Source organism: Canis lupus, chromosome 1 (genome assembly GCF_048164855.1).
Source record: "Canis lupus baileyi chromosome 1, mCanLup2.hap1, whole genome shotgun sequence".
Taxonomy (NCBI): Eukaryota; Metazoa; Chordata; class Mammalia; order Carnivora; family Canidae; genus Canis; species Canis lupus.
In genome coordinates this window covers 21,401,050-21,414,385 of record NC_132838.1, presented here as the reverse complement: position 1 = coordinate 21,414,385, position 13,336 = coordinate 21,401,050, and the positions used below count along the sequence as shown (strand labels likewise).

Here is a 13,336-nt window from a genome sequence, read left to right as displayed (position 1 = left end):
GTATGATTACCAATAGGTGGATTTTGTGATTGTTCCCATTGTTTCCACTCACAGTCTCACCTGCTTCCCTTTTCTAAGCCATACATACACCAGAGAGAGAAAGTGACAGAGGATGATATGACTGCAGCACTTGGAGAAAGGCCAATTAGTGACAGTACAGACCATGTTAAGTGTGTAAGGGGAGGGACTAACATTACTGAGTTCTTTCTGAAGTCTTAGTTGTCGAAAAGGGTACTCACTTTCAACTAATATTTTATGTATTTTAGGGGTGCCTGGGTGGCTCAGTCGGTTGGGCATCCTACTCTTGATTTTGGCTCAGGTCATGATCTCAGTGTCGGAAACCAAGCCCCACGTTGAGCTCCATGCTCAGTGGAGAGTCTGCTTGAGATTTTCTCTCTCCTTCTCCCTCTGCCCCTCCCCTCCCCCTGCTTGCTCTAGCATGCACACTCTCTTGCTAAAAAATATATATATTATATTAATACATTTAATTGTATAAATTTATAAATTATATTTATAAATAAATAAATTCACATTTATATATAAATTATATATATTTATATATCTTATTTATTTTAGTGTTATTTTCTTTCCTTCTCTCCCTAACCCTGTCTGGAAGAAATTCTTCTAATTCCCCAGGGGCTCACCTTTTCCATCCTCTGCACAAGGTTCTCCAGCTCTGTGATTTGATTATGTTTTTCTTCAAGCTTTTTAGCAATTTGATTCAGATTTTCAGCATGTTGTTTCAATTGCTGTTCTTTTTCAAGTTTGTTAACCTTTGGTCAGTAAGACAATGGTGAAACTATTGTTTTTATTAAGTTTAAACAGATAGTATTGCCCTCTATAATTTTGAGTAGCCAAAAAAATTTAATTATTCACACTTCATTCAAATTACTCTTTTGAATTTAGTGTTTCCTCCAAAACAAACTCAATGGGCTGCAACAGCACTAAACAATATAGTATTAATAATATTTCAGCATTATTTCTAGAATGTTTACATTTGTTACCATAAAACATGCTACCCCGACTGGTATAAGAAAGACAGATGCTAATTTAAGAAAAGCAAGATTTTTAACTTTTTCTCAATGAAATTTAATTAGAATTAAAATCTTAGATGCTCAAGTAAAAAATGTTTCACTTTTTAATGTTTTATTTTTAATCAGAAAGTGTCATAAAAGCAGAATAATGATCCCCACTGTGTTGGGGGTTATTCCCCAGGCCTATAGCAGGAACAGTGCTAAAGATCATAGAAGTGAAGTCTTCATCTGGTAGCCTACAGGCCACACTTGAGTGTCTCAAGTGACTTCTAACTGACATGCATGCACACATCGGCATTTATATTTAATAAAATATGAGATTTTACAGTAGAAAAAAAGCATCTAGTTTCTTTCCTTTGGAAACACCAGGTGGGCTTTCCTGCCAAGCATCTTCAGGCTGGGGCTGAGGCCCCTTTGCAGAACACATGAATTCCCTTCCCTACAGGCCGACCACTCACTCACATGGAGCACTTGGGTGCTCACTTCATTCACTACAGTTCTTTATCTGTACCCTGTGAGTTTCCGACCATCACCAGCACATCCAGAAGCATGAAGGTGTGTCACCTGCACAGTGGATTTCCTTATGATCCCGTGGAGATCTCTGCAGGGCCCGAGCTGTCAGAGGCCTACGTACCCCACCCCAGCATGAATGAGCTTCCCTATTTAGAGTTTTGGTGAATATATACATACAAACACTCGCACACACAAACATACGCACATTTCTTTCTTCCTTTTCCCAATCCTAGAATTCATTTTTCAAATAATGGTGTATTGATCTTAAAATGTATACGTCAGATTTAAAAACAAACCAAAAAATGTATGCATGTGTTTATATGTGTATGTCTATGCATATGTATACACACATATAGACACATGTATACATATTTATGTTTTTAAAATATTTTAATTTATAGAGTTATATATTGAAATATGAAAGGTGTATTTTAAAATATAAATGTACAGATACTTTTTTTAAATTTGAAGAATGTATTCTAGGACCGGGTCAAAACCATCTTGAAACCATTGATCTAGCCCAACTCTCATTTTAGAGACAAGGAAATCCAACTCCAGAGAGGGGAAAATGACTCTACCTAGGTCATCTACTTAGTCAAAAGCAGAACCAGGAGAGGAGTCACTGGCCAGTGTCCCTGGGACAGCCCTGATTTCTAGACAGGGTGGCCCAGCTTCCTCCCACCTGTGCTCCACGGGGCCTCGGGCAAGAGCAGCAACACCACAGCTGAACAATGTCTGGGTGCCAGGCTAAGCAGGATGTGGGGAGAGATCAGGACAGAAGATGGGCACCCTGCCCAGTCCAAGGCTTGCCAAAGACATGGGGCCATTGCTTATTTCACATCAAACCTCAAAAAGGGAGATGTGAACCAATACACATACACATTCTCTGGGGTGTCAATTCTCCAAAAGACAAGCTGCTAACCCAGTACCTCCAGTAAACGTTTACCATCCTCATGCTGCTTCCTAACTTCTTCAGACTGTGTTTGGTAGACTTCAAATAATCTCTGGGCCACGTTTCTCAGAGCCGCTGCTCCTGCTTCTCTGGAGGCTTCCAGCTAGAAAAAGAGGTCACGTATGTTTTGGCATTTACAGTAGAAAGGGTTAAAGTCAGAACAGTTTGATAGGCGGCTGAAAACAGAGAGGCCATAACTGTACCATTTGCACCCTCCTATACAGCAAATAGGAGAAAAGGCACTATTACCTAGTAAGAAGAAAAAGTAAAATGAGAAACATCCTATTTAGGGAAACTATCATGCACAAGGATTTGTACCAACCAGGCCAAACCAAAGCTCCACAATCAGTGCTCTGCATTTATAGGATGCACCCTTCAAAGAGTTCCACAGTGTCTCATCAGCTTATACACTTATTTGCATTTTATCGTTGATGCCCATGATACTAAAAAGATGTATTTTCCTAAGACAGCAGTGGGACAAGATGTGAGTATTAAGGGCAAATGTCCAGGATTTAACCAAAAGAAATAATCAAGAATGGCCACAACGATTTACCTACAGAAATATTCATTGCAGGACTGCAAATATAATAACCCCCCCCAACACCCAGAATATATAAAGTATCCAATAATAAGTTAATTAAACTAAATAATGAGCCATTTGACTATAAGTGTTCTAATTAATATTTATTAAGTATGAAAGATTTTAAAAAACTATTTAGGAGGAATACTTAACATGAGACCGATCTTCTTAACACATTTTTAAGTGTATGACACTGTATTAACTACAGGCACAGTATCAAACAGCAGATCTCTAGAACTGATTCATCTCGCACAACCGAAACTTTATATCCGTTGAACTTTTGTAAAATCTTTTCAATAGTAAAAGTAGTCTCCAAAATAGAACAGTGAGATTTAATTTATAAAATGGAAAAGTGGTTCTCTATGAAGGTGAGCATACGTGTGGATCCGTGGATGTGTAAGGATGCCTGTCTGCTTTTACACATCCATGAAACTATCTTATTGGCTCAAAGGCCCAAAAACACAAAATCAGAAATTTCTCCTACACCTAAAATAACTACCAGAAATTCCTCCTGGGTGACTCAGTCAGTTAAGCATCTGACCCTTGGTTTCAGCTCTGGTCATGCATGATCTCAGGGTTGTGAGATTGAGCCCCACATTCAGTATGGAGTCTGCTTGATTTTTTCACTCCCTCTCCATCTGTCCTTCCCCCTATAATAAATAAATTAAAATCTTAAAAAAAAAAGAAATTTCTCCTGATAGCCATACCTTGATTTTCAATATTTCATTTTCTTTGTTCATTTCTAAGAGCTGCTGTTCTTTCCCTTTCATCCTTTCCATGAGCAGATCCAAACTGCGACAAGAGGGATCCATTTCAAAATCCAAGCCACTCTGAATGTTTTGACAATGCTGAAATGAACAAACATGAAAATCGTCAACCTAACTATTCTTTTCCTCTACAAACTTTGACAACAATAATTATCACTCACTACTAATATATATACAAAAAACATTCAGGTCAGCACAAATAAAATAAATATTTTGAATTTCAAATATCAAAGGGGAATTCTAGATGAAGCAGCTGGCCTCTATATTTGCTCAAATTTGATTAGGTTCTTTTATTAAAAAAAAAAGGAAAAAAAAAAAAGGTAGAGGAATATCTTTTATGCTTTTTTATTCCCTATAGTTTTAAATATACCATTAAGTCCTTTTTGGGAGATAAATAATATCCACAAGGCCTATTTTTTCCCCCTTTTAAAATCTAAGTTGCAGACACAGATGCATTTTGGTTACATTGTATTATAAACGAATATAATCAGACCTAATAGTTACAGTACATAATAGTCAATGTTCAGTGATGCTTCACTGTAATCACCCCATATTAAATTTCCAGAGATATCAGAACTGGATGTTATTGCCAGCGTGACTCAATGTAAACTCTTGCCTACTGAAAATAAACTTAGAGAGCATAAAATAAATCTTATCTAGAATCAAGGACATGTGGAAGTGGAAAGATAATTTGAAACTATCTAACTCAACTACATCAATTTTACAGATACCAAAAGTGAGGTACTGAGCCTCAGTTAACACGGTAAGTGGGAGAGCACATGAAACAGCCTCTTGAGTATCTATCCTACCTATGCTTTCTGCTCTTCCAAATTATTTCAAGGCAATATACAATTCTACATACCCTGAAATGAAACAATTATAAAATAATAACTTCCTTTTAGACTTCTATTTAGTAAGCACCTATTATGTGACAGGTAATCTTTTAGATGTTTTATAAAGCCCCCTTTGTCTGAATGCTGCAAACACTAGAAGGCACTATGTCCATTATTCAGAGGAGAAAATTGAAGATGAGAGTGTTTCACTAGTAAGCTTACTAGCAATACTAGTAAGTGTTTTCTAGTATTTTAGGAGGTTATACCTAAAACAACCACCAGGACCAGAATTGGAACCCAAGTTTGTTTAACAAAGGCAATATTCTTTCCAGTACAAAATATAGGTTACGTTTACAGAAATAAAAAAGCAGAAAAGAATATAGTGAAATAAATAATATATATAAATATATAAATTTTAAAGACCTGTAATTCCATCATGGTTTTGTTTATTCTACTCCATACCCTACTATATACTCTCACTCTCCCTATATAAGTTATTTTGTTTTTAATTTGTAAAAGAATACTCCATGGAAGGAGTCTTGTGGAAGGTAGATTGCTGGCAGCAGTAGATAGCTACAAAGGTCATGGATTAGTGCATCTTGAACTTTGATGTGTATATGAGTCACTTGGTGATAGATCCAGTTAAAATGCAGATTCTGATTCACAAGGTCTGGGGTGGAGCTCCAGATGCTACATTTCTAAAGAGCTCCCTGGTACTGCTACTGCTGCTGTGAATACCGCCCAGGCTTGGAGAGCAGTAAAGCCCTAGATCAGTATGCTGAATTCCCACATGGACGTTGTGCAGATATTGCAGGGGAAGGAGCAGGTCCTTTGAGGCTATTATTTGCTATCTTGAGGTTTGAGATGACCAAGGCAGACACACTGGCAACACAATTCATCTCCATTCCTAACTCCTATCAAGGTCACCAACCTTCCCATTGTGATATCCAATGGTGAATGTTCAGTTCTCAATTTACTTGACCCATAGGCACCATTAGACATAGTGGTGACACCCTTTTTCACTTGCCATTCAGTGACTCTCTCTCTTCCGGTTTTCCTTCTAATTCACTAGTGTCTTTTTCCAGCCTGCTGTGAGGATTCTTCTTCCAAAGTGTTGGATATCTCAGGACCAAATGCTCAAATTTCCTGCCATTTAATTTCTTTTAAAGATGTATGTATGTATGTATTTATTTATTTATTTATTTATTTATTTTTGAGAGAGAGAGAGAGAGAGAGAGCGCTCCCATGCACATGAGGAGAGGGGCAGAAGGAAAAAATCCTCAAGCAGATTCTCCCCTGAGTGAGCCCGGAGCCAGAGGCAAGGCTCGATCTCAGGACCCACGAGATCAGGACCTGAGCCAAAGCCAAGAGTCAGATGCTCAACTGACTGAGCCACTCAGGTGCCCCCGTCATTTCTATCCACACTCACATTTGGCAATCTCCTCCAATTTCAGAAATTTAAATGCTATCTTTATTTCTAAAATCTCTGCCCTGTGGCCTGGATCTTCTAGCCCAAACCTCTACCTTCAAAGCCAGAATCAGACACACAGTACCCATTATAAATCTCCACTTACAGGTGAAATAAACAACTCAATAGAACCAAAATGGATTTTTTTTTTTTTTTGGCCTTTACCACCATTCACAAACATTAACCTTTTTTTCTAGTTTCTGAGCACTTAATATAAGAAAATTTTTGGAGCTGGTTGTGTTAGTTTGGCAGACTGAGCATGATAAAGGGAACAATGTTTATGCCTTCTTCATTCTCTATGGCTACACTATATAGTGGACAACGTTGGTATGGATGAGGTGCACTTGGCTTCAGATGGGCTCTAATCCGGCACAATCCAGGCAAGGCTAGTGTAGATTGTTTGACATTAAGAATATAAGGCCAGTCACAGGGGAAACGGTACATTCAAGTTTATCAATTGTCTGATCACTTGGCCTAACAGCTTAATAACTTCGACTCTGTGTCCATTGGCGTGACCCAGGTGAGCCTAAAAGGTTGTACCTTCATCACGCTTTGAGAAATGTTGCTGCCCTATATCCTGGCTGGGCTGACATCTTTACATATACTTTAGATAAGTAAGCCCTATTTAAAATATTCAACTAAGGTCTAGTCCTTCCAATCTGAGCCTGCTAATAACATCTGTGGTTAAATATTTCATACATATGCCCAGTAACATCTTTAGATACTGACAAAATATTTAACATCCATCATTCAAAACTTCAAAGAATAATTTAATAATTATCATAAAAAGTTATTTAAATAGGGTTTATACTGTTTTATGTTTATTTACTGAAGGAATAAAGTGGTACATTTTGATCAATTTATTACCTTTGTTTCTAGTTTGTGATTTGTACTGTTATGTCCTACTTCATCTTTAAAAATTTGATTTCGGATCTTTTCCAGAGTAGTTCGGATCTAGAAGAAAAGCACATTTAAATTTTTTTTCAAAGACATTTAATGTCAAATACTTTTTTCTTTATACCAGCTACAGTATACCTGATTTATCTGGAAAGTAATAATAAACACTGATCAGAGATTTAAATAACTGCCACCAACCTGACTTGCATTTAGGCTAATATTGTTTAGACTGCAGAAAATGAACATTTGGTCTTTATAATTCTTTCTCAGTCAAACCTAAAATATAACCTAAATGAATATTATGCTACAAAATAATTACTATTTAGTAATTAGTATTTAATACTATTTAATTCTATTTTTCCTATGTAGCAATTTAGTACTAATTTACTATTTAGTAATTACTATAAAACAATTACTATTTAGTAATCACTACAAAATAATTACTAGCTAGTAATTACTAGAGAATAATTACTAGCTAGCAATTACTATAGAATAATTACTATTTAGTAATTACTACAGAATAATTACTAAGAGAAGATCATACAAATTTATGCATGAAATATAAGCCTAATGTCTTAGTGACCTATGGAATTGTAAGACACTCAAAGATGAATTAATCTAAGTAAGTTATAAACTAGCCAGGTTCAAATTTTTCTATCTGTTCTAAGAAACAGTTCATAAGAATATATACTTTTGTCAGCCATTATCACTGGATTCTCATAAGATTTCACATTTGTAATGAAGTCACATGCCAACATGTGATCACTGAGGAGAGCAACCCAGCACTGTGAAAAGGAAGCGGTAAGGAGAGACAGTAACTCAGAGAGAACATAAACATCTAGTTGGGAGCACAGTAGCAACACTCATGAAACAACTGAGAAATGATATAAAACAGTAGGAAGTGCAGTGGTGAAGAGTGTGGGGCAAATTAAGTGCTGATAGGTGTTCTGAACCCTTCTGGCCCATGATTCAATTTTATGCCATGTGTGGGAACAGAGGTTTGTGTCCTCAAGAGAGGTTACCAAACATGTGTTGAAATTTCAGCTGCTGGGGTTGTCCTTTACCAAATGTGTCCTCACAGGTTCTATGGAGGGAGAAACAAAGCCCACCCAAACATGTTAGGTTGCATTTTAAAAGATCATGATCGATTTCCAGTACCTGCATACCTTTTTCACATATTCAGTTTCTTCAATAACGTGAGCTGATGTGGACTCATACAGGGCAGAGTTATTTTTTATTTTACCACTTGGGGGAATCTCTGTGGTCACTGTTACTGTTGTCATTGTGAATTCCGGCTCTAGGAAAACACAAATCAGTTAGTCAAAACTAACTTCTTTGATGATATGATAATATGGTCCATAAACTGAAAGAAGTTCTGTATTAGCACTATAATTAAATATAGTAGAACATGTGATTAATTATTGATATCTGGATATATCCAGGAATTAATTTAATATAAAAACAGCACCAGCTGAAGCATTCATTGATCAGAAGTATAAAAATCAAATTATCTGAGAAGAAACTATGTAAAATGTCTCTTTTTACTCCACATCATATTGGACTATAAAACCTTAAGACTACAGATTGCATCTTATTCATCTTTATATTCCAGCACATTGTAAGCACTTAATAAATGACTGTGGAACTAAAACAATATAACAAAATCATATGTATATATTATATATATATATATATATCACTTATATGTCACTTTATACTCTTTTTTAACTCTCAAGAGCCTATAAAGGTCATCTACTGGAGAACTATTTGTAATAGAAAAATATTGGGAAAAGCCTAAATATCCACAAAAAGAGGACTAGTTGAATAATCTGCTATGAAGTCTTCTCTAGGATGCATTATTCAATAAAAAAGACATGGTGCAGAAAAGGATATATAAAGGATGTATAGCATAGTAATTTCTAAAAGAAGGAAGAGGTGGATAGAAGGGGAAAATCTGTGATTTAAGTTTTGACACTGAACAATGTAATTGTTTTACCTAATTATAAAGTAAAACTAAATTAAATAGGAGAAAATGAAATCCTTCTAAAATAAGAAATAAATACACAAATAACTATATCTGTATAACAAGTTGAATTATTATTGAATTACTTGAAGTGACTTTAAAACACATGCCAGGGGCTATTTATCCCAGGTGTGCTATGCCCTAAGAACAAAAAGAAGTGCAAAACAATCTTAAACTATACTCATTAATAATATTGTTAGTGGAAATATTGGTATTGCTATTTTGAAAGTAGTATATGTGTATGTGCATGCACATGCACTCACCCACATAAATGCATGATGTAGAATAAAGCCACAAAGTCATTCTCTTAACATCAAGAACTAAAATTTTGAACATAGAGAAAAAAATCCTACAATTAGAGCAAAAATGTTCTGTAAACACCTTATAATCCAAACTGAAATTATGAATATAAAATAATGATTTATTTTCCTCTAAAAATGTATTCTAGGTCCAGCCACTCAAAAATTTCGAAATATAAGCAATTGATGCTCCCAGTGCCCAGACCATGGTCTCAGTATATCATTCTCTACTAAAAAGAAATCATGGTTTCTTGAATGATTTAGGTCTGAGACAAGAAATATACAAGGTAAGTTTGAGATATCTTGTTCTACCAGAAGGCAGAAGGTGACTTAATACTATACAAAGCCAATCTGATAGAGGAATGACTGTGAAGGATTGAAAAATACGAAGGATTATAAATTCCTGAAATTATAGTGACAGGAGAAAAACCACCACCAACAGCAACCATCATCATCCAACTCAATGGAGAGAGGCCATCATTATACTAACATCAGCTCAAAAGAGGAAGTGAGATAAATGCACCAACAAGCATTTATCTTGCCTTTCTTGTATGAATTATATTTCATGGTAACCAAATAATTGATTCTTTTTTTTTAAAGAAGTCCTGCTAATAAATCTAAGTGGATGATAGAATTAGACCTACATTTTGCAATCCCTTATGAAATAATGGATCTAAACAACAGTCATCAACCAGTGCCAAAATCACTAGGTGAGAGGTTGATGAAGAATGCATTAACCTGGGAACCTTACTAATCAATCGTGACAGAAGTAGAAAGAGATAACCAGACATTTTGTCCTCTAGATGTCGTACAATCACATGCAAAAAGCATCACCTACAAAGTATGCTTTAAAAAAGAATTGAACTTGAATCTAATCAAGCCTCTATATCTAAGGACAGTAAGCATCTGAACAAGAGGAAAATGTTCAATGACTCTACAAGGGCGAAGGTTGCAATCAGCCAAATCCAAATTATGTGACATTTTATGAGACAAACAACTAGTTCCTTCCACAAATTATATGAAGAAAGATGGGAAGAAGAGAAGGAAAATTGCCATAAATGAAGAGTCTTAAAGAAACATGTGGCCAAACGCAATATCTGAATCTTCCTTGGCTCTTGATTCAAATAAACCAGGTATATGAAGACATTTTTAAGACAGCTGGGGAAACTTTAAATCTAATTGGATAATGGGTTATGTTAAAGAACCATTGCAATTTTGCTAGGTATATTAGAATTATGATATTCTTTAGAAAGATCTTTTCTGTTAGTCATCCATACTGAAATATTACATTTAGAATTGCTGTAAAATACTCTAGCAGAGAGAGAAAAGGGGGTGGGGTAAAGATGGAAGAAATTTGGCAAAATGCAGGGAATTACTGAAATAGGTCAAGGGCACATGGAATTCACTATGTTCCTCTACTTTGTCTCTTGTTATAAATTTCCCCAATAAAGAGTAAAGAACTAAAAATAAATAAATCAATAAAATGAAAAGCCCTGTGAGGTAGGATTATTCACCTTACCTTACTGAACAGGAAGCCAAGACTCCTGTAGGTGGTAACTTACCCAAGGTCACTGGAAAACGAACAGAGCTGAAACTCAAGCCTTTGTCTTTGGGACACCAAGTTCAAGGGTGTTTCTATTACATTAAGGCTGGCTTCCCTGGTGAGGAAAACAACAACAGCAAAATATTAAAATTTAGCAATGACCTATGCTGGTAAAGCACACAAAGAATTTTCGTATTAGCTATTATCACTTCAAAACTAGCTTGCTATTGGAATAACTCTAAGTCCTGAATTTATTCTTTAATCTTCAATGAAATTGACAGAGTATGCCAAGAATTTTCCATTTTATTATAAATCCTCTTAGACAACCACTATGGCTTCTATTTATTTCGCCCAAAGTCGATTTGGCAGCTGCAACTCAGCAAGTCTGCTTTTGCAGAATGTGAGTGCAAGTACCTCTGGTACTTGGTCTTCTGAAGTCTCTTCTGGGATGAAGTGCTTGGTCCAAAACATCATTTAAATGCAACTTGAAGTAAAAGAAACACCCATAGAGACAATAAGCCATGTGTTTGAAAACCAGAGGGGGATGATCAAGCCTGAGTGTGGTCAGCAGTCATGTGAGCCCAGTCTGGCTTCCCACCTATTTGCACAGTCTGTAAAGTCACAATGGTGCTTATATTTCTTAATGGTCTAAAATGAACACACACACACACACACACACACACTTAACAAAAATCAAAACAGCTACATCATTTTGTGCCACATGAAAATTATATGTTGTTCAAATTTAGTGTTCATACTTGAAAGTTTGCAATACCCACAGCCATTCATTTCCATATTGTCTGTGCTGTTTTCGCTTTACAACAGCAGAGAAAATATGTGGCAAGCAATGTCCCAAATATTTACTATATGGTCCTTCACGGGATAAGTTTGCTGACCCCTGGGTTAGGATGGAGCAGAAGTGGGAGCAAAATCTGTGGGAAAATAGAAGTGAGCAGAACAACCAATGTGGTCTGAGTTCCGTTTGGTTCTCCAGTTCAATCCTCCCTGATCTACGGTCCCATGTGATCGATTTGCATTCTTTTTTTCCTTTTTAATATGTTACCCACTGTGTATGTTAACAAATGATGAGAGGTGTTTCAGCATAGGAGTTAATCAGTCTTTGGGAGCGATCCCAAATGCATTCTCACGGTCTTTCATAATTTGAAAATCACACCAGGCCCCACGTTATATGTCCTAAACATACTCTCTTCTGTGCCTTTTATTCTTAATATCAAGGAATTCGGCTCCTTTATCACTGATATTTCTCAAAACACCGAACCTCTTCCACTCACTAGTTGGGCCATCTTAAACAAGTTACGTAGAATTTTAGCCTCAACTTACCTTTGTCTGTAAAATAGGGATAATAAAACACCTAGAGTTGTAAAACAGAGTGGTTTTTTTTTTTTTTTTTAACTTCATTGGTTGCAGCAGGCACTCAATGGGCAGTAATGGTTAATACCATTGCTCCTATTATTTTATGTTATCAATAACCACAGAAGATACGCAGCCGATAACAGAGGAGGTAGTTTATGCCCATCTGGTTGCAAAGTTTACATCCAGCTCTATTCAAACGAAATCCAATTCCATTCCTCTCTTTGATTCAGGAAATTTTTGTGATCACAGTCCTTGATTTGTATAAAGAAACCCAAGGGGAACTTAAGCCAGCAAAGTCCAAATTGCCATATGGCATTACCATCCTGGGGAAAATCCATCTTAGCATTTTATTTCTGCCAGAAGTAGATTAGGCAGATAAAATTTTCAAAATAAAACACAATCAGTTAATTAAAGTGAGAAAAGAATTTTATTTGCTTTATGCTACAGTGGATTGAAGACAGCTTATAAGTGGCATCACGCCAAGAGGTGTTATTTCCCAGATCAGGGCTTTTCAAACAGGGCTCCCAGGGGACGGGAGGTGCTAAGTAGACAGGGCTTTGCCATCCCAACTTGAACCAAAGCGCTTCTGCTTTGTTTTGTCACACACTGAATTTTTCCATGAGATTTTCCATGAAGAAAGAACATTCTCCAATGAAAAGGTTTAGAGGCAGACCGCCTGGTTTCACGGCCTGCCTCTGCCACTCAGTAGCTGTGTGACCTTGCACAACTTTCTCGACCACTTATGCCTTAGTTTCCTTATCAGCAAATTTCAGATAATATTAATAACTAATGATGAGAGAAACAATAAACAACATAGGGTCGTTTGCAAGGTAACATTTCCCCAGCATTTAAAACAGTGCATAGCACATAATAAATGATTTGTATGTTTGTCCAATGAGTAAATGAAATAATCCATTATCCACAATTATTGCTGATAAGCAGTCTGAGTAGTAGAGACGAACCAGGTAATATTTTAAACCATCTGCAGACCCAGGTAGGTTATAAAGGAAGATCTGCTTCTGGGATTTTAAGACAAGAAAATCCATGGTATCA

The 13,336-nt window shown here is 36.2% G+C and overlaps 1 protein-coding gene across 7 annotated transcripts in view; it reads right to left on the bottom strand.

Annotated features, from left to right (window-relative positions):
* CCDC68 (coiled-coil domain containing 68) overlaps positions 1-13,336 on the bottom strand; it is a 51,271-nt gene that overhangs the window by 25,842 nt on the left and 12,093 nt on the right. For 3 of the 7 annotated variants that reach the window (XR_012028983.1, XM_072822817.1, XM_072822816.1), the window contains exons 2-7: positions 10,929-11,024; positions 8,211-8,341; positions 7,015-7,101; positions 3,787-3,927; positions 2,477-2,602; positions 645-773 (exon numbers count right to left, since the gene is read on the bottom strand). Coding sequence is in view for 6 of the 7 variants with exons in the window: in XM_072822817.1 (XP_072678918.1) it covers positions 645-773; positions 2,477-2,602; positions 3,787-3,927; positions 7,015-7,101; positions 8,211-8,327 (600 nt within the window). In the remaining variant the exon portion in view is untranslated. Of the gene's footprint in view, positions 1-644; positions 774-2,476; positions 2,603-3,786; positions 3,928-7,014; positions 7,102-8,202; positions 8,342-10,885; positions 11,025-13,336 lie in introns of all 7 variants that reach the window. The other 4 variants (XM_072822819.1, XM_072822818.1, XM_072822820.1 and 1 more) reach the window with 3 other exon arrangements.